The sequence below is a fragment of the Adiantum capillus-veneris genome, chromosome 7, assembly GCF_014529385.1.
Source record: "Adiantum capillus-veneris isolate H3 chromosome 7, ASM1452938v2, whole genome shotgun sequence".
Classification (NCBI taxonomy): Eukaryota; Viridiplantae; Streptophyta; class Polypodiopsida; order Polypodiales; family Pteridaceae; genus Adiantum; species Adiantum capillus-veneris.
In genome coordinates, this window is record NC_140937.1 from 42,002,481 (window position 1) to 42,026,125 (window position 23,645).

General features: G+C 41.2%; 1 protein-coding gene across 2 annotated transcripts; it reads left to right on the forward strand.

Moving 5' to 3' along the window:
- The first annotated feature begins 18,870 nt into the window (after positions 1 to 18,870).
- Positions 18,871 to 22,927, forward strand: LOC147453741 (beta-carotene isomerase D27, chloroplastic-like). Of its 2 annotated transcripts, XM_086517185.1 has the most exons (7): positions 18,871 to 19,311; positions 20,945 to 21,084; positions 21,506 to 21,598; positions 21,677 to 21,738; positions 21,996 to 22,102; positions 22,252 to 22,347; positions 22,547 to 22,927. In XM_086517185.1, exons 1-7 carry the CDS (start codon positions 19,014 to 19,016, stop codon positions 22,645 to 22,647), a joined length of 897 nt encoding a protein of 298 aa, XP_086373311.1. In that variant the 5' UTR covers positions 18,871 to 19,013; the 3' UTR covers positions 22,648 to 22,927. The 2 variants fall into 2 exon arrangements, with proteins under 2 accessions (XP_086373311.1, XP_086373312.1); XM_086517186.1 differs by lacking the exon at positions 21,677 to 21,738 and having other exon boundaries at positions 21,506 to 21,612.
- The last annotated feature ends 718 nt before the right edge of the window (positions 22,928 to 23,645 follow it).

A 23,645-nucleotide genomic window follows, 5' to 3' on the forward strand; every position in this document is an offset into this window, starting at 1 on the left:
TGTTACTTAGTGTACAATGGAAAGATAGATAGCCCTAGAGTGATGGGCGTATATACAATGCACGGGGAAAAAAACCTCCTAAAGAGGGAAAAAATACCCCGGTGGTCCTAGTGTGTTCACACACATCACTACCACATGTATATGGTAACAAGTGTCATAGGGGAACATGGATCGTGATCCTTGTTCTTGCACCAAATTGCATGAAACTTTTTAGACAGACTCTTTTGGGTTTGTTTATCCCCTTTTTACACTTATTTTTGGATTTAGACCAGCTTTTGAGTTCTGACCATCAAACTTCCAAATTTTTAGAGTTTATGGTCTTTCTTACCAAAATATGGTTTTGATATTTTTTTCCCTAAATTTTTCAGTCCAATTTGATGGTTTTGGTTGTCACTTAATCTACTCCTAATTATTGTAATGAATATTAGGAACAAAAACAAACAAACGGTGCAAAACTGAAAGAAAAACGGATGAGGGAAAAGTGTTTTCAAAGCATAAAAAAATATGCACAATCAAACTCTTTCATATCTCACTCACTTGAACTCCTTATGCCTCTCAAGAATAGACCTAGCAAGTCGGCTTCTAGCCTCTGCCAAACACTAAACCCCGAGTCTAGTTATCTGATTGGCAAGATGTAAATGGAATAGAAATCAAAATCAAAGGTCTCAAAAGTAAAAGATACGAATAGTTCAGTCACCACCTAAGGATCACTATTTCGGGCAATGATGACAATGTTAGCAGTTCGTCGTGATGGATGTTTGTAGTATAGCTATCTGACACTAGCATAATGTGAATACTCAGGGAACTGACTCGGATGGGGTACGAAGACTCTTTGAAGGTGTCAACCTCAAAAAGTGAAACTACAAAACGAAGCTATCTTTAGCACTAGCAAATCTATCACTCTCTACTCCGACAATTTGCCTATGTCTCGGTCTCACCCCCGGGGAGGTCGCCTAAGAAAAATTTAACCTATCACGTGAGTTCAACAGAAGGGTATTTAAAGTTCTTGAAACTTACAAAAATATACATACAGAAGAACATTATTTTTTCAAATTTGAAAAAAATCACAGATTTTAAAAGAAATGGGTACATTATATCCTTAACAAAATTTACAGATAAGGGGTTTTACAAACATGTCTTGAACGCATGTGATATGGTACTGTTACACATAGTGATACCCCCAAAGTCTCACCGCTCTCGATTATCATGCCATTTCAGTACAAAAGTCCAAAATAATAATACTTTAGGAGGAGGTCTAAGACACCTAGGGCACTATTCTACCAAGTCTGGTCACAATCCAACAAGGTACCCAAATCAAAATATATCATGATCAAGGTCCTGAAAATTGCAACAAAACAGTCCAAAAAAGTCACTATATGGTCTAGAAACACTCTCTGATGGTCAAAACGTCAAAAAACAACCATTAATGCACTCAAAACAGTAGATTTAGCTCGCACTGATATGTCTTTGCGAACCACATCAAAATTGAGAATGATAACACTTAAATTGAACACCAGTAGACAAGGAACACAATGCAATAATCATAATCAAATTTGGATTACCAGAGCTAAAAAAAAATATGGATTCAATGCGTGAGAGAGTAGCCACTCTCAGTCGTGCACTTCAAAACTCCCAAACCTTGATAATGATAATGATTTTCTTTCAGACTTACAACTTTATACTTAGGGCTTCTCTTGCAAGACACATCTTCTGAATCACATCTATCTTTGACAACAATCATAGATTCACTTTACCTACCATATTCATGCTATACTCTTTGTTAGAATATACTTCTATTATGCAGAAGATATCCAAGGTGGATGTCTTCAAGTTTGGAGCATGCCAACGGGTAACTAGAAGTTTCAACCTCTAAAAAAAAGGCACAAAACATATATGCAACAAAAGCTTACAAGATTTTGCTTCCATTGCATATACTACTAGAGACATCAATGGGCTATGAGATATTGGGATTGCAAGGGCATGTGTGTGTGTGTGTGTGTGTGTGTGTGTGTGTGTGTGTGTGTGTGTGTGTGTGTGTGTGAGAGAGAGAGAGAGAGAGAGAGAGAGAGAGAGAGAGGTACTTCTAAACCAACTAACTAGGCAATAAATTAATGATTATAGAATGGGGGCTAGGTGTTGCTTGTATACTAGCGTAGGGGCCCTTAAGTACTCCCCTCAGTAAATTTCCCTCCCTAATACTTTGACCAATAATTAGTAAAATAACTACCTAAATCCAAAATCTGAGATCACACTGGGCCATTCACTTGAGATGCTATAACTTAACACCCTCTTTGCAGCTTATAGTGGACATATGTAGGAAGACCAAGTCGATGAAGAAGCTACCATGGACACCTCAACTACCACCAAATTTTCACCGAATACTATCTTGAGCACCATTAACCTCATAGAAAATTTGACTATAGACCACACTATTGCCAAGAAACCCCATTCATGAATTGTGAACACATAAAGACCAAACTTTTCTAGACAATTTCCTTTGAAACACATCATTGTCATTCTCCGGCAAACAAAAATGGATTGGTGCACACATCCAAAGTGTTTTGTATACATTGCATTAATTTATTTCTTGATGCATGTGCCTTGAACTCCGATGCATGGGTTCAAAGACCAATAACTTGAACTCCAACAAATGGGTCCAAAGCATTTGTAGAGAGCGCCGATTGCCCCTCTCTACTATCGCTTCAAAGCCTCTCTTTGGATTGAAGCTAGTTATGGAAACTACCACTTTACTAGAAATGTGGCATGGTGGCCATTGTGGTCTCCACCATGTGTGCCATGTCAATCTCCTCCGCCAAATATTTATCCTTGTTGTATCTATCATTATTGCCTGTGTCTTGGTCCTCTTGTGAGTTCCTGATTTTGCCTTTGGCTTCACATTCTTATGCCAAACAAAGCATGTTCTCGCATGTATAACAACGGCTCTCGGATCTCATGGGTACAAAGAAATCTAACTGAGCACTTGCCTTGCCATCTTCATCAAGATTACCTTTTCCTCTATCCTCTAGTGAACTCGTGCATTTGCTTTTGACTTCACATCCTTGAGCCAAAAAAATTGACGGATTCCTTAAGGACTTCAACCATTTTTGGTGTTGTATTAGAAAGAAGATGGAGTCTAGGAGAGCCTCTTTACTTTTCATGAGATTACAGAAGTGATTAAAATTTTGATGAATAGGTGCATGCAAGAATGGTGGGTGTGTAAGAGAGGTGTAAAAGTGGTCAAAGGATGCACATTTTGTCCCAAAAAGGAGGTGAACATCTTATGATTTTTGGCCTTCCATAACTCATATATACGATCTTTGATTTGAGTGAAGATTATAGATTTGTGGTCTATATGCCAAGCACTTTCCATAGATATGCTATATGATATGGTTATATCCACTAGATTTTAATTTACATTTTTTTGGGGGTGGGGGGATTCAAATAAACTAACCGTTTGCTTGTTTGAATTTAACATCCATAATTTAAATGTTTTGTTAATACTAAAGGTTTGACTCTCTTAAACTACCAAATAAAGAGGCCCTTCTAGACCCCATTCTCTTACTTTCATCATGGTTCACCTTTGCCAATGGAGATACCGTGGGAACAAGCCTTAAAGACTTTGTAGACAATGAAAACTTGCCGACTCTCCCCAAGGAGCCTAGTGTCTCAAAACATTGGTTTAAAGGGCCTCTCTTGTCTATATCCAACATTGCAAGACTCTCTTTTGCAAATGGTAATTAGACCACTGGCGTGAGTTCCCAGCTTAGTTTGTATGTTTCACAACGCTTTTTTGGTGCCCATATGCATATCGTCTTACGCCTTTTAAAATGCATGTCTTTTTAGCATCACTCTAGCTAGTAGAGTTTTTAATGTGCTACACTCCAAGAAATCACATGTTGGAATTAGGGTTGCAGAGAAACACACACAACTTGGAGAAGACGAAGGAAGCTATAGGCACACAATAGAGAGTGTATTACTTAGTGTGCAATGGAAAGATAGATAGCCCTAGAGTGATGGGTGTATATACAATGCACGGGGGAAAAAACCTCCTAAAGAGGGAAAAAATGTCCCGATGGTCCTAGTGTGTTCACACACATCACTACCACATGTATATGGTAACAAATCCCCCCCTGGAGTGATGCGGTGAACGAGAGCTGGCACATGAGTAAAGGGAAGTGCCATGCCCTAAGGACATGATCAGTCCACAAAGGGGAGTAAGACCAAAGCTTTGCGAAAAGCTTCAAGCTTCTCATGAGACAATGCCTTTGCGAAAAGATCTGCAAGGTTGTCCTGTGTTGGCACATAAGCCAAGTTGATCTCTCCTGTTGAGAGCCTCTCCCTGACATAGTGGTAATGCACCTCAATGTGCTTTGTGCAAGCATGAAAAACTGGGTTCCTCGCAAGCAACTGCCAATGCGCTCTGAATGTAAGTGTAGATACTTTTGGCAGTGTCCTGTCCAACACCCAAATCAGCCATAAGGCGTCTAAGCCATACACACTCAACCGTAGCTGTGAAGACTGCCCTGTACTCAGCCTCACAACCCGAAGTGGCCTCAGTAGGTAGCTTCTTGCTCAACCATGATATACATGAACTGCCAATCATGAAACAAAAACCACTTGTTGATACTCTCGTGTCAAAACAGCCAGCCCAATCGGAGTCCGAAAAAGCATGTAAGTCTGGCGGTAATGATCCCCCCTTGGGATAAAACAAGCCAAGATGTAAAGTGCCACTAAGGTAGAGGAAAATCCTCTTGACAGCCTGCCAATTCTTAGACCCAAGGCTATGCATAAATCTGCTGACTTGTGAGACTGCAAACTGAATATCCGGCCTCGTGTTGCATACATAAATAAGGTAGCCAACAACAGTTTGATAAAGAGTGACAGCAGCAGGATCGCCAGCATCATGTAGACTAAACTTCAAACCTGTTTCCATGGGAGTGGCAATAGGTTTGCAGTCCTCAAGTCCAAACTTACATAGCAATGTCTCTATGTAACTTTTCTGACACAAGGCAATACCACCATCACACTGCTTAAATAGGATACCCAAGTAATGATACAACAACCCCAAATCTTTCATCTTGAAAGTAGCATTCAAATTAGCATTAAATTCAGAAATATGTCTCTCATTTGGTCCAGTGATCAGCAAATCATCGACATAAAGAACCACAATGAGAAGTACATCACCCTCACGCTTTACATACAATGTGCTTTCTGTTGGACTGTTATGAAAGCCTCGTTTCACCAAATGAGTGTCATCTTTCTCATACCAAGCACGAGGAGATTGCTTCAACCCATACAAAGCCTTCTTACATCTGCACACTTTGTCCTCGTCCTTTTATGACAAGACCGCGAGGCTGCGTTACATAAACTTCCTCAAATATGTCACCATTCAAGAAAGCAGTAACAATGTCTGATTGATGTACATCCCAACCAAAATGAGCTGCCAATGCACATAGAAAACGCATAGTAGTCATACAACAAGTGGGAGCAAAAGTCTCTTCATAATCTATGCCTTTTTGCTATGCATAACCCTTTGCAACAAGTCGAGCCTTATGGCGATCAATCTCACCATCCGTATTGGGTTTCAACTTGTAAAACCACTTCGTACCAATGGCCTTTTTTCCAGGAGGCAAATCACATAAAGTCCATGTGTCATTTTTTATAAGTGCATCATATTCTGATTGCATGGCAGCCATCCAATTTTTTGAATTCTGTGCTTCATCAAAAGACAGAGGCTCCTCAACATCATGTAAGCTAGACACAACCAAAGCATAACAATCTGATGCATAAGATGCATGACGAGAGCCTGAATGAGTACGACTAGACAAAGGTGCATCCAATTTACTGTCACGCAAAGTGTGCACCAGCCATTTTGGCATACCTCTAGCCTGCTCATTTTCAGCCCTTTCCTCATCAAGTACATCATGTACATCTACATCAGTAATAAGCTGATCTGTAACATTTTCAGAAACCCCCATAGGCTGTACATTTGCCTCATTGGAAATTACATTCGTATTTCCACCATTGAAAAGAGGCAACAAAGTGTCATAAATGTCCTGTGAGCTTACATTACTGTCTGTAGTACATGACAGCAAGGGTTGAGCAGAATCTTCCACAAACACTACATCCTGTGAAACCAGAATACGCTTTGTTTGCGGATGATATAACCTGTAACCTTTGCTTTCAGCACTATAACCAACAAAAATACATTTGACAACCTTATCATCCAATTTTCTGCGCTACACTTGTGGCACCAAAGCAAATGCCAAACAACCAAAAACACGCATGTGCTCAATAGAAGGCTTTCTATCATGCCATGCTTCATATGGAGTAATAGACTGCAAAGCTTTTGTAGGACACCTGTTAAGTACATAAGTGGCACACATGATGGCCTCAAGCCAAAAAGAATGCGACAAAGCTTGACTTTTGACCATACATTGTGCCATTTCCGTAAGTGACCTGTTTTTCCTCTCAGCAACACCATTTTGCTAAGGTGTATAAGGCACTGTACATTGGTGTTTTATCCCACGACTAGCGAGAAATGCATTGAATTCATGAGACATATACTCCCCCCCCTCAATCGGAACCGAGGGTGCCCATAGTACATTTCGACACATTTTCAGCTATAGCGAGAAATTGTTTGAAGCACATAAAAACTTCGGACTTCGCTTTAAGCGAAAATACCCATGCATGCCTGGAGTAATCATCAATGAAAGTCACGAAGTACAGGTAATTTCCCAAGGACGGAGTTTGCATGGCCCCACAAACATCACTATGCACAAGTTGCAGCCTGCATGTGGCCCGAACTGAACCATCCTTTGGAAACGTAGAACGCTGCATCTTACCCAAAATACAGCCTTCACAAACATGTTTTCCAGGTGTTTCAAGAGGCGGCAAAGAAGCAACCATATTAGATTTTTGCAAAAATAGCAAACTGGCAAAATTCAGATGACCAAAATGTGCATGCCAAAGTTTTGCATCTGAAATAGCCCTTGAATCTGCAACAGCATTTGCAAAATTCTATCCACACTTGTCATACAAAGTAAGCTTATACAGCCCACGGCACAAAAGGGTTGGAACGAGGGCTAGCTATGGTGGATGCCATCTCATGCAAGCCATGGCGGGAGAGGAAGCTGCAGCAAGAGAGTATACGAGAAGGGGAGAGCAGTTCGACACAGCTTGGAAAAACTCACACTATTGTTCTTGTGTATCTATTTCTTGTGAAAACCCTTACAATATAAAGAAAAAGTGCCATGCAAAGCTATACTTTAACTGGACTGTCTACATGCTTTTAAGAGGCTTTCCCACGGGCTGGCCGACAAGGGCTTGGACCCAACAATCCCCCCCTCAAGCCCGAACTGGACAGACAACTCATGATACCTCGAGTTTTTGGTATACTCGGCAACCGGGAGTTTTAGGTTCTCTCACAACCAAGGATTTTTGGTTTATCCATAACCTGGTGCTAGATCAGTAACCCCCCCTTGAACAGATAGGGTGTAGGTCAAAACATTAGCTACCAAAAGTATTGGAGTTTTTGGTTCACTGCCAAACCTTGGGTTTATGGTGTACCCAGTAACCTCATGAGCGTGCAAAAATGGGCTGAGAACTGATAAAATGGGAGGTCTTACCATTTATGGATGGCAGTGTCTATATCCCGTACAATGTGACAACTGACAAGCATGACAATAACTGACAATGTAAAAGAAAAAGCTTTGAATGGAAAGTTTATGATGGTTTTGACAATAGACAAAAGCTGACAAAAAACTATGACACTAAACTGGCAAAAAACAGTTGATGAAAAAACTTGTACTGTGGTCTCGAAGCGGATATGGATGTTCAACATCTTTTGATGTACCTCTTGGTTCTCGAAGCAAATCTTCTTTGGCCTTAGTGGAACTCCGTGTATAAAAAACTTGTTTGCCTCTTCCTTGCCGACTTGAGCTTTTGAAGCGTTTTGATATACTCTGAGAAAAGCTTGTCTTGAAGCTTTCTTGCACCACTTCATTGTTTTGAGAAGCTTTTCCGAGTGTGGGATCTTGCCGATTTGTGTGCATGTTGACTTTTGATGCTATATTTGACAGACAATTGAATTTGATTGTCGAAATTGCCGAAACTGAAATTCGCAGCAGCTGTCGAACTTGAAGCCGCGCACCAAAATGAGCACAGATTACTTGATGAGGGTGTGAGTGAGTATGTATTTTATCGAGGTGATGTGTGTGAAGCGCTTCTTGACCAAGGCTAAAAAATAGGAATGACACTATAGTCATAGTGTGAAAATGAAAACAAAAAGGGCGAAATTTCTCTGTGTAGAGATGGCGCAACAGACGACGAGGAGGGTAGTTCTACTTGTAGCGATCAGTAGAGGCCGAATTGGATATGCTCATAGTGTCGAAAAAGCCTTACAACAGCAGGGCGATCAGGTTGATGCCGTTTTTGGTCGGATTTGAGCAGGTCGACAATTTGCTTTCCCTTCTGCAGGCACTGGTTCCCGCACGCCGACTCGAGCCGAGAGCAATGGCTCTGATACCAGTTGTTGGAACGAAGGCTAGCTATGGTGGATGCCATCTCATGCAAGCCATGGCGGGAGAGGAAGCTGCAGCAAGAGAGTATACGAGAAGGAGAGAGCAGTTCGACACAGCTTGGAAAAACTCACGCTATTGTTCTTGTGTATCTATTTCTTGTGAAAACCCTTACAATATAAAGAAAAAGTGCCATGCAAAGCTATACTTTAACTGGACTGTCTGCATGCTTTTAAGAGGCTTTCCCACGGGCTGGCCGACAAGGGCTTGGACCCAACAAAAAGGCCAGATGCAACAATTTCATCACCAAAACTGAGATCATGAACTGTACATCTGTCATCCACAAAATTTGACTACAAGTCCAAGTCTAGCAAGTGCGGATACAGACAAGAGATTCTTCTTGATCCCAGGTACATAAAGTGCATAAACAAGTGTGAAGGAACTACCATTTGCAGCAGTAAGCACAATCTTTCCAACTCCCTGAACCGGATAAGAGGCATTGTTGGCACAAGTGACTAAATTCCCATGAGGGACAGACTCAAGAGAGGTAAAAAATTCACGATGTGAGGTAATGTGCTTTGTAGCACTACTATCAAAATACTACACGTGAATCTGCAGCAAGTGACAAGCATGCATCATGGACAACAGGATTGTAAGTGCACTCTGTGCTAAAAGCCCATTCTGCATCAATATCAACATCACACTCTACTTTCACAGAAGACTCAACAATGGCTGCATTTGTAGTGGAACGAGCATTTGCAGTGGAACCACCCTCTTTCTTCTTAGCCTGTTTGGCTTCAGCTTAGGACACGACTTGATCAAGTGATCATTAGCTTTACAATAATGGCAACGCATCTTCTTTTTGCCCTTATCACTAGAATTGCCAGACAAAGTGCTACGAGCAGAAGCATTAGGAACATAATTTTTGCCACTCGCAATAGAACCATAAGAAGTGGCTGCATTGCTGACCACCCTTTCTTTGAGAAGCAATAAAAGCCTGTTCAACTGCACCCTGCCTAGTCCTGTTTTTTCTGGAAAGTGACTCTTGCAATAGCAATGTGCATAATGCATCAAACTTGACAACTTCTGGATTTCCTGGGGTCATAAGTCTCCAAGTACTAGCAAAAGTCTGGTAAGGCATCAAGAACAGTCTGCACTAGGGAACTGTCACAAATGACTTCACCTACAGAAATGAGTTGCTCATTGATATCCTTGACACTAGCAAGGATAGTGTCCATATCTTCTTCCTCATGCATAATCTTTGACTCCAACTCTTGACGTAGCAAAGCAATTTTAGCCTCATTGCGACTTGCATAAAGACCTGCTAGAATATCCCAAGCCCGTTTTGCAAATTTTACTGAACGAATGTGAGGAACAATGGTGCGCTTCACAGGCAATACAATCAATGCATGAGCTTGCGCATCCTTTACATCCCAACGAGCTTGTTCTGCCGTAGGCAAAAGAACTCTAACAACAGTAATCCTTGCAGCAAGACCTGCAACATCCTCAACATCACCTACATCCTCAGAACCAGGACGTATATCAATGCCTTGCACAATATTCTAGATGCCCTTTGACACAAGAACGTGTTGCGTCATATAAGCCCACATAGGGTAAATTGTCCCCAACGTGTCCTCAGCGGCAAACATCTTGAACACATTTGTGTTGTTGTTGTCAGCCATGGTAAATGCTGCACCTGATGTGAAAACTGCCCGAAAGTAGGAGAAACGGAGCACAAACCGTAGAAGACTGTAAGGCACCTGTTATGCAGAAAATGGCAGTGACAAAAATTTTGAACAAAATGACGAAATAGTCTGTGCAGTATTGCATGTATTGGAAACGGAGGTCGAAATGAACCTGAATCGAAAATCTAAGCAAACCCGAAGTATTTGTCGACCTGCGAACGCTTGCCAAAGCTCACTGCAATCGGAGAAAGTGAGCAGGCGTGTATTGGAGCAGCTGGCCACTAAGCCCGGGAGGACGCAACCAGCTCTGATACCAATTGTTGAAATTAGGGTTGCAGAGAAACACACACAGCTTGGAGAAGACGAAGGAAGCTCAAGGCACACAATAGAGAGTGTAATACTTAGTGTGCAATGGAAAGATAGATAGCCCTAGAGTGATGGGTGTATATACAATGCACGGGGAAAAAACCTCCTAAAGAGGGAAAAAATGCCCTAGCAGTCCTAGTGTGTTCACACATATCACTACCACATGTATATGGTAACATCACATAACCCAAGCTCACTAGCATTTTGATATGTTCCCATCACTTGCCTTTTTATTTTCATCTTTGGCCCCATGGCATCTCAGAATGTGAAGAAACAATCATCTCTTTAAATGCTCATCCACCAAGCATTGCTTCACCAAAACACAAAAGAAGAGGCCTACTACCATCCAAGCATTTCAAACCGCTCTCTTCCACAGCGTTTCAGAATGTGGAAAATCTTGGCATTCACCACACTACAAACATTGCCTTCCCTAGCATTTAAAATGTGGTAGAAAACTCTAGCCATTGTTGCGAGCTTCCTCTTGCCACCCCATTTAAGAGCACAATTGGAAGGAGTAAAATGCTTGTAAAGGTTTATACATTTTGACATGGGAATCATAAATGCTAGGATGGACTTGCTGCTTGAGAGCTTATGAAGCCACCCCACCTCTTGTTCTTTGTACTGATTCAAGATCAAAGAGACCGCCTTGATCTGATACCATGGCAAAGTCAATGGTGCAAAAGCGTAGAGCAATGGAGAGAGAGAGAGAGAGAGAGAGAGAGAGAGAGAGAGAGAGAGAGAGAGAGAGATCATTACTGCTAAACTAACCAAATGGGAAATTTATTATTGATTATACGATGGAAGTTGGGTGTTGTTTATATACTAGCCTTGGGGCCCGCTTAAGTACACTCTCAGTAAATTGCCCACCAAGTCTTTGACAAATAAGTAAAATAAATACCTAAAGCCAAAAGCAATATTGGGATCACATTGGGCCATTCACTTGAGATGCTATAACTTTAACAGGTTCAACATTGCCTCTTTCCTAGAAATCTCAAGTGGAGGATCCCACTATGTCCCCACAATCTTTTTTTCATTTCTTTTCATAAGAATCAGTGAAGATGCTTTTCTAAAAGTTTCGATGAAAGATAAAGTAAGTGGAAAGGGTTTGTCACATGGATATGGAGCGTTGACGCAATAGAGAGATGCAACGAGAGAGATTTTCTTTGGGTTCAAAGGAGAAGCAATAATTTTTTTCAAGGGTAGTAGTGCTCGGTAAAAATGTGTCAACTTAATATCGTGTTGTTTTCAATTTCCAAAGTACCGCTTGATTGCAAGGGGAAAAGGAGAGAAATAGTGTGGAAACCCAAAAAATAATCTTGATTTTAAAAGGAAAAATTAACAAAATATCCCTTTGATTTGTGAAAATTCCCAAAATACCCCTCAAATTTGAAAAATTCCCATTGTTTTCTCATGAATTCCCAAAATGCCCCTGCTTGTGACATTAAATGATTTGGAGATGGATTGCTTCATTATTTAAAATTTCATCTTCACAAATTCAGGGAAAGCAAAAATCAGAAAGAGATACATGGAGGCGCAGAGGTGGGAAGCGCCCAAACTGAGCGGGGGTGGGGCTCAACAGGGTGCGGACAGGGCAGGAGGACGGGCAGCTGACGCGAATAGAGCAGGAGCGCAATAGTGCGCAAGTAGGTCAGGGGGCCATCATGCACATGCTGTCTCTGTCTCTGTCTCTCCCTCTCTCTCTCTCTCTCTCTCTCTCTCTCTCTCTCTCTCTCTCTCTCTCTCTCTCTCTCTCTCTCTCTCTCTCTCTCAGGTGTGCGCTACTAGAGGTTTGGACTGCGTAGTCTCTCTCTCTCTCTCTCTCTCTCTCTCTCTCTCTCTCTCTCTCTCTCTCTCTCTCTCTCTCTCTCAGGCGTGCACGGACATAGCCTCTCACTGCTGCAGGTTCGCAAGGGGATCATCCTAAGGGTGGGTTTGAGTGAGTAGAGAGCTTCCCTTCGCGCCAAGCTGCTCGAGAAGTCGAGTCCGAAGGCCATGAGGGAGAAGGTGTATGATATGCAGTATGTGAGGCCGAATGTGCAGAGAGGCAGATATGGCAAGCGAAGAGAGAGGAAGGTAGATATGGCGGCGAGGGGACGCTGGGGTGCAGAAGAAGAAAGCAAGGTTTTGCTTTTGAATCGATAGATTCGAAGGGAATCTAGTCATTTAATTAATTAATGGGGTTGCGAACGACTTAGTATGTACCTCTATCCACCTCTTTATTCCATTCCTCTTTTGACTCCTTCCTAGAACTGAGTAATGAGTTGCTCCCCAGTTTTTTGTGTGGGTGATGGCACTATTTCCCACTAATCGATAGAAACTCACTAAACCCATTAATTTCCCTCAAAGATTCTCATTCAATATGTGAATTCGGAGGCAAAACTCCACGACTTGTCACTGTCATGAAGGCCCGCGTCGCCCGATCGCTGTCTTCTTGCCCCCTTTCCTTTCGTTCGCCATAGTAGCAGGGTCATTTCGCTCTCATCGAGGACATGGCAGGAGATCTGGACATGGCAGGACTCTCTCTCTGCTCCCGACTGCTACTCCGTCTACTGCATTCGCGATCTGCCTCTGCCTTCACACCATCAGCTTCAACAACTTGGACGCTCAGAGTAACCTCCTAGGATTGCGATGAAATTTCTCTATCGGTGCTCATCCGGTTGCACAACCTCTCTCTCTCTCTCTCTCTTTATCTCTCTCACTTAAGAGACATATATTCAGACACCATCTCCCTCTCTCTCTCTCTCTCTGCGTGATGATGCAAGTGTTGCGAGACCATTGCATCTCTGCCTCCGCCGCCTGGCCATCTCCCTACCCGACTGCAACCCTGGACTTAATCCTACAATTAATAGATCCACCTTCCTTACCTGCCCCACTGCAACCCTCTTGTCTGGGAGCCTTGACTATTGCAGCGTGCACAATAGCATCACAAGATTCATGGAAAAGAAAAAAAACCTCTCTCTAGCGTGCCTTGCTGCATTCCACACCTGCATGCTACATGCAACGGCACCACAGCCACATGATCCTACAGCAAAACACTTCCACTATCATGCAGATTCATGATTTCAATGTGACGAGCTGCTGCATCCCACATGCATAAAAATCTCCTCTTGAATATGTCCTCGTGCTGACACATGCCTTGACCAGGCCTGAAAATTGCAGGGCACCCTTACCCATCCTAGGGAAGGGAAATTTTCAAGAGTACCCGTCCCATGGGAAGGGTTGTTTGGCATTTCGATATTCAAAATGAAGGGCAAAATTTTCCCTTCCCTTCGATCAAATCTTTACCAAAATCTAATTTTTTTCGCATGTGTTTTTGAACAATTGTAACTTGTAAAGAAAATTCTAAAGTACAATGAGAAAGGGTGCACTTTTGAAACATTGCGTAGCAGTACTAAAATCATTTTCTACAAGATACACAATGAGCAAGAGAAGTAGTAAGTTGTAAATGGAACATGCAAATACTTGGAACTTGAAATGACCTGCAATGCAGCTGCAATGACGACATCATATATCTTGATTTTTGTTGGGATTGCCGTTTGCTAGAATTGTAACCATGAAGAGTCTCCTCCCGAGTTACAAACCTCCCATTTTGAGATCATGAAGTTATCGCTATCACTATTCTGTCTGTGAAGCTAGGGTAGACATCTCTTCAAACTTCAGCTTCCAAGTTCCCTCTTAAGTCGTTCTCGTCCCCTAAGAATCACCAACGGCAAAAAACAAGATCCTCATAATATTATTTAACAACATAAACTATAGCATCCTAATCATTACACATGGTGCCATCTTAAAAATGATGAAGTGATAAGTAGGGGTTCCTATAAATAGGCTTTGGGAGCATTCCTAACAAACCAGGAGGCTAGCACTATGTGAATCATGATTTGTGAAGGAGCCTTGAGGCTTGAAGGACCTTTGCAATCGTAGACTCTGCAGTCATTTGGACTTAGAACCTAGAAGTTTCCCAAGGGACTCTCGAGGGGAGCTTGTAGTTCATGGATAATGGGAGAGTGCTAGAAATTCTGGAATCTAGAGCTGTAGTTGATTGTGAGTCTGAGCCCGTGTAAGAATCAATCAATATTTGAGAGCAACTTTAAAAGATTTTGCATAGCAAATCAAATTGGGGAGCATCAAGAGTGCTTAATCTTTACTCTCTCCGTAATTTCCTTCAATAAGACATTATTCAGCCATGCTTTGAGTTAATCTCTAGTGTACTTACCTTCTCTCTTTTTCCAATCCACTAGCCTTGATTACATGGTATCCCTCAAACCTCCTCATCTCACTTGGAACTTGGATATAGAAGCTCTGTGTCAGCAATTGGTGGACGAGAGAGATGAATGATGAGACCCGTCATTCAAGCCTGATGCCTTCATTAGAAAACTTGCGAGCGATTGAACATTCAACTCTCAAGTTCAAACTTCATATTTTGTTGCCTTTACGGTCTACCCAACACGTTAAAATTCCCTATATTAAAAAGCATACTTGAAATTCCCTATATTAAAAAGTACACCTTAACTTTTTTTAAGGTGTATGGCAATGCATGCTTGCACAACCTACAAAATTAGATTCTATACTCATTAGTGACTCTCAAAGTCCATAGAACATCCTCTAGGTACAAGTCCAAAAGTCACAATGTCAAGCATTGACATGATTAATCTCTGCAGGGCATTTTGAAAGGTTGCCCTTCCCTAGGAAAGCCTTGCAAAAATATGCCCTTCCTTGGGGCAGGGCCAGTCGAGCAACTTGTCCTTCCTTGGGAAGGGCTATTATAAATTTACCCGTCATGTGCAAGGCTAGCAGCAAAGGAAGGGCCGGAAGGGTTGCAATTTTCGGCCCTGGCCATGACACATTCTCTCTCACTCTCTCTCATCTCTATTCTTCTTTTCCCCTCAAAGTGTTTTGCTTGTATTCAACGAAAAAGCATCTAGAGAGATACCATCTAATCAACCCACTTTCGAAAATTGGCAGGGCCTACTGGCACTATTGCTGTGTCATTTTCTCCCAAGCTTGCTTCTTTTATGTTTTAAATTACAAGATCTATTTGAAAATCACTTTTTAAAAGTTTATGGTTACATGCTACTTATGGAAAGTTTTAGGAGATGGATCTTATGTAGCTTGTAGTTTCTATCATCTTTTACTTGTATGGAAAGCATGAAACTTCCTCTTCTTTTAAAAGAGTAAGAATAGGCCATGTCTATTGAGTGAGGCTCTAGTTTATTCTATGCAGGATGCTCTAGCTTGGGCTCATGAGACTACAGATAGAGGGCCATCATTAGAATACTCATGCTAAATTGCTACAAGTCTAAAGATAATTCCCTAGGACATAGTGGATCATATTTCCCTTTGCAATAAATGCTCACAGACACTAATTACCTAGGTTCATTAGCCTTTTTCTTAAAGAAAATCTCTAAGGCATTAGCCCCAATGTGGGGTTGGTTGAGAGGGGTTCCCCCTTGCTAATGGTCACCACATCCTTGGGTCAGAGGTGGAAACGATCTTCTAATAAATTTATTAAGTGCACATGTACGTTCTAGAAAATAACTTTCGGGTATCTTTGATTCCCCAATTTTTTGATATCTTGGGGAATTCACTCTATATAAATAAGGACTACCACCCAACAATGGGTAGGGCCTAAAAGGCTAGAAACTCTAAGCTTTAGCAAACATGGAGCCAAGGCTAGTCAAATGTTTTTTTTTTCAAGTGCTCAATTGAGCTTGAATTGTATTAATCATAAAAGGTTGTACAATCAACCCTAGCATATCCTTTGCAGAGGGAACTCTATAAAGAAATACACCGTAGGGGACATACCTCCACAACTTCTCTTACTTCTTAAGCGTGCAATCTTTATTCCTCCGTTACAAATGATATTCCATTTGCATGACTCTAGAACAGAATTTGTGTCTAGTGCATGACTAAAACTTTTTTCGAAGGGTTAGAAAACCTCAGGCTAGTCAAAAGATGTTGAAAACATCTGCTGGGCTGTGATTTGGTTGAAAATCATGCCAAATGTGTTTTATGTTCAAAAGCACAAGAAGTTATTGTCAAGATTGCGCTTATAGCAAGGTACGTTCAACATGGTGGAGCTGATAAGCGAAGCTTGGGCATGGTACCTAATGTGAAATGAGTAGCTTCATATGCTTTTGGAAAGATTGAATGCTATCATTCTTAGTGAGAGTGGTCACTGGTGAGGGTTTCCTCAACCTCTACTTTTGACTTGTCAAATTCAACAAAAAGGTTCAAAATAGGAGGTTTCACAAGGGAGAGCAGCATGTAACATCTATACAATGTTGCTTTACCGTTTCTTATGTTATCTTTGTCTCTTCAATCTTAAGTGATTGAGATGCAAATGGTGGTACACACTAGTATCGCTTGGCGAGATGCGGTGGAGATATTAGAGGTGCACCGTTTTAGCATGATATCACTAGGTTGTTAGTCAAGTGCTATTGGAAAACATCGTGTTGGAAAATTCTTTGTATTTGGTGGTCCTGACAAGCTTTGTCTCTGGCCTCTTAACTTACTGTACTTCTTCCAAGGTAAGTTCAACATGACACATCCAAGAAGCTCTGGAGTGTTTTCCACAAATCATGAAGCTTACACTTGGTACCTGCATGGCTATAGGAAAGGTCAATTCCCTTAAATGTTCCAAATGTTTATTCAAGAAGGTGAGGGTTTCCACAATTTTGATGGTGGATAAGTCAAGCAAAAGTTTATTGACTTAGTACAAAAAGGCTCAAAACAGAGGTTTCTCATTGCACAAATTTTACTCTATCTGTTTTCATGTTTACATCTTTTGTCCCTTTAGTCATATGTGATGGAGATGCAATCAATGGTCTTATATGATAATGGTGTTTTCATGTTTATATCTTTTGTCCCTTTAGTCATATGTGATGGCGATGCAATTAATGGTGTTGTATGCAAATGTTAATTTATAAGTGTGGTGGATACCTTAAAGGTAATCCATTTCAACATTACATGTGCAACTTGTTAATATATCAGTCAAGAGCTAGTGAAAACAAAATGTTGTGCCATGCAATGTGCTGTTTGGCATGCATGCCAAGTGTCTACTTTCGAAAGCAAAATCGGTTGTTGGCTGGATTTTGTTGATGAGCATTGTAATTTGTGCCTAGGATGTCCTCTCTTGGACAACACTCATTGCAAGGTCTAGTCAACCCCGACATGGACAAGAAGCTATGAGGAGTCTTTAGCAAATGCAAAGTTCACCAAATCTGTGTTGAGATGCCATCTTTTGGAGAGCAAATATTGCTTTTAAGTGTTTTGAATAGATGAAAAGCCTAGGCTTCTTTCGAAATAAGATCACCTCAAAGTGCATGTAACATAATGCAAGATGTTGACATTGGCACACAAAGACAAAAAAGTTGTTGGCATGCTTACAAGACTCAATGTGGTTGCTTGTATTACACTGGATGTAGGATATGCCTAACGGGGAGGCACAACAAGGAAGCTCTAGTTTGTGTTGGAGCATAAAAGACAACAAATGAATGATTGTAGAGGCCAATTCAATGTCGATGAAGTTGTGTGTGTATCTCTATTGGTGCAAGAGGTCAAGCTACCCATGGCATCTTTAATAGGCATCATACTTAGTGCTTAGACTCCATCCATATGTGCAATGGTGTTCTCAGTTGCATGCCTAAGCATCATATATTGTTGAGCTATCACGAAAAGTAGCCATTCATTATAGCAAAAGAGAGACAAGAAAAGAGGAAGCAAAGCTCTATTGCATCATTACTCGATGCATCCAATCACTTAATGAAAGAGGCATGCTTGATATTGGTGACAGCAAGGGGAATGCATGCTTTCAGGTATGCATGCATAACTTAGGGTGTGTTTTTGTGGGCTTTGGGTCTTCTCCTTATTTCCCTTTGTGCTCATGTACTTGGCTGCCAATGTTTTAGTTTGGTCTATTCATGCTATTTGTGACAAGGGCATTCTTGGTAGTTCGGATCTCTCCCTGTGCGGAGATGGGAGTCTCACTCATTATAATACCAAAGGGGTATCTAATGGTTACTAGACCTTGATTTGCATATAACTTTATAGTTTAGGTACATTGTAAATAGCTTGTTGATTTTTGAAGAAATGTGGAAAAACAATTTATTGAGAGATCAATGATATGAGCTGAATGATCAATGAAAGGTGAGAAGCCTCGTGCTTTGAAGCATTTGTAGTGCTTTAAAAGCATTACAATATAGCGTGTGTGTGTGTGTCTTTGCCACCGTGGCAAAAAATAAGCAAAGAAGGGGGTCAACCTCAAAAAATAAGGATCTAGAGGTGGTGATACCGAGAGGTGGGCGACAAAATGGCGGGCAAGCAGAGAGCTCGAGACAATGGGTCTCTCTCTCTCTCTCTCTCTCTCTCTCTCTCTCTCTCTCTGGCTCATATAAGAAGTCTAGGGCGACCGACACTCGGTGAGTTATAATTAGCCAAGCTCTCGATGGAGACGATGATGAGAGGGGCTCGTCATCCAGCAGCTGATCTGATGGGCGCCATGGACGTGGGCGGTCACCCACCACTTGTGTGGATGGCCGGCGGCAGCACTACAAGCAGCAGCAGCAGCAGCCGCAGGGGATGGGACTCGGGCTGGAGGAATAGGAGGCGGAGAGACGTAGTGGTGGTGCGGTGCGGCATGGTGGGCGAGCCTGCCCCCTTTGGCCACAGGTCCCGCTACAGCGACTCCCCTTATGACCTCTTCTGCATCAACCGCCTCGCCCAGGCCATGTCCCACAAAACTGGTGACCTTCCTCCCCCTTAATACTCTCTTTGGAATGCACGGTTACTTTGTGTGTGTGTGTGTGTGTGTGTGAGAGAGAGAGAGAGAGAGAGAGAGAGAGAGAGAGAGATTCAGTCCAAAGAGACCTTAAAAAATGTCTTGGCGAGTTTCGAACTCAAGGCGTCAACTATCTGACTCCTATGAAAGTAATCTAGCCCACCACCACTTGGGCGAGAGTCTACAATGTTTGACAGAAGTGTGTTAGCTTAATATGCTGTGATCTTTGATTTCAAAAATGCCGGTTGAGGGCAAGCGCGAAAGGAGAAATTCCGCCCCAAAACAGAGAAAAATAGTGTTAAAAAATCGAAAAAATAACCTAATGTTTAGAAATTTCCTCTTGGCAAATTCAAGAAAAGGAATCTTGTATGTTTGGGAAAATGGTTTTTCCCGAGCACTCTGGTGATAGAGGTTATTCTAGTTTCCTCTCTTCTCTCTCTCTCTCTCTCTTTCTCTCTCTCTCACACACACACACACACACACAAAAGAAGTTTTAGCGTCGTAGGGACAATCCCAAGATACCCCAAAGATCTATCTGAGACTGAGAGAGAGAGTATAAGCGCTATATTAAGGGCACTCAAATGAGATCCTATCGTGAGTTGTGTACGTTGCATCAATCTTGCTAGTTTGGGGCGCAATTTTTTAGCTGAGAACACCTGCTATCAGAAGAAATCGACGTTGTCACTTCCGACAATGCATACAGTTTATAGTGCGGCACAACTTTCACCTCCACATGTAAAAAAATTGTGTCCCAAAAGCCGAACAGACCCCTCGGTTGGAAAAAGGACAGTGTTGAGTGAGTGTTGAACTCTCACCCCCGCCAATGAAATTTGAACGTGCCTTGTAAACCGTCTCATCACTCGTTCGATTCATGCAGCCTGAAGTGCGGCCTTGTTTCTACTTAAAGTTTGTCCTTCCAATGGAGCATGTCCACATATCGCGGCTTTTACCCTACAAATGCAGTAGACCTTTGTACTTTATCTATTGTTGAGGGAAGGGATGAGTAGAAAGTGGACATCTAAAATAGAACATTCTTTCACGGGTTAAACTTGAAATTTTCCGGTTAAGTCTAAAGCTTGTCTTGCGAAAATTCCACAAACTTTTATAGACCAAATACCTGACTGAAATAACCAATAAAAACTACTGGGGCTCATCTCCATTTCTTCAATGGTTGACAAAAACAGCTTCACTCCCCTTAGAACCCACTCCCTTAATTAACCATGTTGTGCTAGGGCACAAGCTGAGCTGACACACAGACTCAACGCGAACAGCTTGTAGAAATAATTGGTGTTAAATTAGTTGGTGTAGGGTCCGTAGATTCACTAGTAGTACAAGAAAGACGTCACTTCCGTGCACCAAAATTGTCTTTTTGACCCCTATATACGAGGACTCTTTTGTGTAAAATCTATCTTTTTGCCTTATAAAACCTCCTATTGTACACTAACATGATATCATAAAGTAAGCCTTAGTTAATACCCCAGGGTGTAGTGAGGGGGACAGGTTATATGGGAAGGGTGTACAAATAAACCTACAAACTCTAATATAACTAATCGAGAAAAGTGTTTTTTCTTTATTTAAATAGTTTTGCATAACCACAGGCTTGACAACGAATTTGGAGGGTTATGATGCCCTAATCGACATATCAAGACAACTTGCATCTAGTACCTCACCGAAACGACAAAGGGAGATTGTTCTAGAAGTCTTACCGCTTGCACTACCTCTTTGGATGCCGCATACAGTAAGATCATTCAATTTGTTTTAGCATATTTAATTGTGTTTTTCTTACATGATGCTCTTAGATGAATGCAAAACAATGCATATAACACACAAGTTGATCTCCAAAATTTTTAATTATAGAGAGTTTAATGTTAACTAAGTTGTGAGGCAATAAGATGCCCCTTGTTCTTGTTAAACTTATGGTTTTTTTTTTCAAATCCAATTAAAAATCCATTTAATTTGTAGGTCAAATAATTTATAATAACAATGAATTTCATGAATTAAAACACATGTTAGCTTAGTCTAGAACATGGCAATCTCACCAATAACATGATAGCCTCCCTTAACCTACATATTGGATGCAAGCTAAGTATGTAGTAACCTCCACACCTCAAATTTGGACATCTAAAACAAGAGTGATATCATCTTGACCTTGTTTATAGATGCGTTGGCTATTGCGACCTTCAAAGCTAGTTTGGGAATTTTACGCTTTCACCACACCTCTACTATTTCAGTGGCTAGTTGGCCCTGTTGAGGTAATAACCACAAGGTACTATCATTGATTCCTCAGAGTCATCATTGTTATGCTACACAATATCTTTCAGTTTTGATAGGTAAAAGAGACACATGTCAATGGAGTTACTCAGAAAAGTGTGGTACACATTAAAAAATGCAGGTAAATGCTTTTGATTATGTAAAAGTAATTTGCTTGGAGCAAAAAGATCGTAAATAGTCTTATGGAAAAAACCAATGTGAGATGCTTTCTATTGGAAACAAAATCAAAATAATGTTCTGCAATTACTATGCCTAATTAAAAAACATAATCTTAGGTGTCAATGCCTATGAAAAAGTTTTGTTCTTATGTTCTCCTTTGATATATTAATTCATCAAACAGTTCTATTGCTGATTTTCTTATGCTTGAATGTTTCCTAGGTACCTTGAAAATAGCAATTGTGTGGGCATGTGCATGAATCTTTGCAAGATACCCTCTGAAAGGTTCATCAAACAAGAGTTCGGAGTTGATGTGGCTATGATCCCAAGTACGATAATTTGTTGAGAAGTGATGCTTATAATCAAGTCTTCTTGTAAATGAGCTATTGATCAGTGTTGGGTGTATTTAATAGTTTGATATTGTGCATTGATGATGGATTCTTGACTTTTTGACACTATTACTTCTTCCTCTGTCTAGATTTTGAGGATATGAGCTGCGACATGATTTTTGGTCAAGCACCGATACCATTGGAGCAAGATCCTGCAATGTCTCAACCATGCTACAAAGCTCTTTGTATGTTCTTTCAAAATGTACTATCATAAATTTGGGTCAGTACAAACAGGGTGAAAGGTTCCTATTGACATTCTAAAATAGTAAAAGGAAAAGGAAGTCAAGCTTGTAAACCAAATAGTTAAGCTTATCTTCTAGCAAAATGTGCATTCTTCAGCATTTGGGCAAGAAATGAGTTTGTCTTGTGGCTTGCATTTTGTAGGTATGAATGCAGAAGGCAAAGATAGGGATTGCCCGAAAGTGCCGCAACCAAAGTTGGCAACCTCACACGGGAATGCTCAAAAGTCCCACAATCTAAGTTAGAAACGTGACACACAACAACAATGTGTGCGTAGCTTAATAAACATGTCCATAGAAACCATTTGTTGTAAGTTAACTTACCTATTGAAGGTTTCCTCATTGCAATGTGTTCAAACGTGTTATATTCTCTCCATTGAAGGAAAATGTGAGTCCATGTACCATAGCTAATGATTAAGACTCCTGATGACGACTTCTAGCAATTGAGAGGATATTATGGAAAAAATCACTAAAGCTTACAATGGTTTAAGTTCTCCCTCTTGGAAGGGGGGAGAGCCTTATGGCATGATCAAACATGTTTAACATGTGCAAACATGATCTCTTTCTCTCTCTTCCTTTCTCATTGGATGATAGCATGGCCATCAAGGAGAGCTTTAGAGTTGTTTGCAATTATTCTCACAATGTTGGAAGTTTTCTTCTTCTTCTCCTTCGACTCTCTATGTCTTTGTCACTTGATGGTGGTGTGCATATCTTAAGATGTGTGTTGACAATGTGGACATCAAAGAGAGCCTTGAGGTTGCTTGCGATTATTCTTAAAATGATGGAAGTTTTGTTCTCCTTCATCTCTCTATGTCTTTGTCACTTGAGGATGGTGTGGGAATCTTTAGATGTGTGCACACTACTTAGATAAGACTCTCTCTCTCTCTCTCTCTCTCTCTCTCTCTCTCTTTGAAAGCATGATTTGGTGGTACAAAAGGGACTTTCCTTGACACCATTTTGCCTTGGTGGTTCATGGTGTAAAAATAGGGGTTTTAATTGGAATTGATGTGGGAAAGAAACTCTTTTTTCTAAGGTGTCTCAAAAGTGAAATAGACATCATTTTGGAGACAAAAGGGGCACAATGGTGCAGGGCCAAAGCAGCCTGGAAGGGTAGTTTTGTAGTGAGATGCCCACTCTCTCTCTCTCTCTCTCTCTCTCTCTCTCTGTCTCCCTCCCCCCTCCCTCTCTCTCTCTCTCTCACACACACACACACACACACACACACACACACACACACACACACA

Excerpts from the sequence above, each read along its gene's own strand:
- LOC147453741 (XM_086517185.1), top strand. The coding sequence starts at position 19,014 with ATGGAGACGATGATGAGAGGGGCTCGTCATCCAGCAGCTGATCTGATG. Across the intron at positions 19,312-20,944 it reads GGCCATGTCCCACAAAACTG|GCTTGACAACGAATTTGGAG; the intron begins GTGACCTTCCTC and ends GCATAACCACAG. Across the intron at positions 21,599-21,676 it reads GGCTAGTTGGCCCTGTTGAG|GTAAAAGAGACACATGTCAA; the intron begins GTAATAACCACA and ends CAGTTTTGATAG.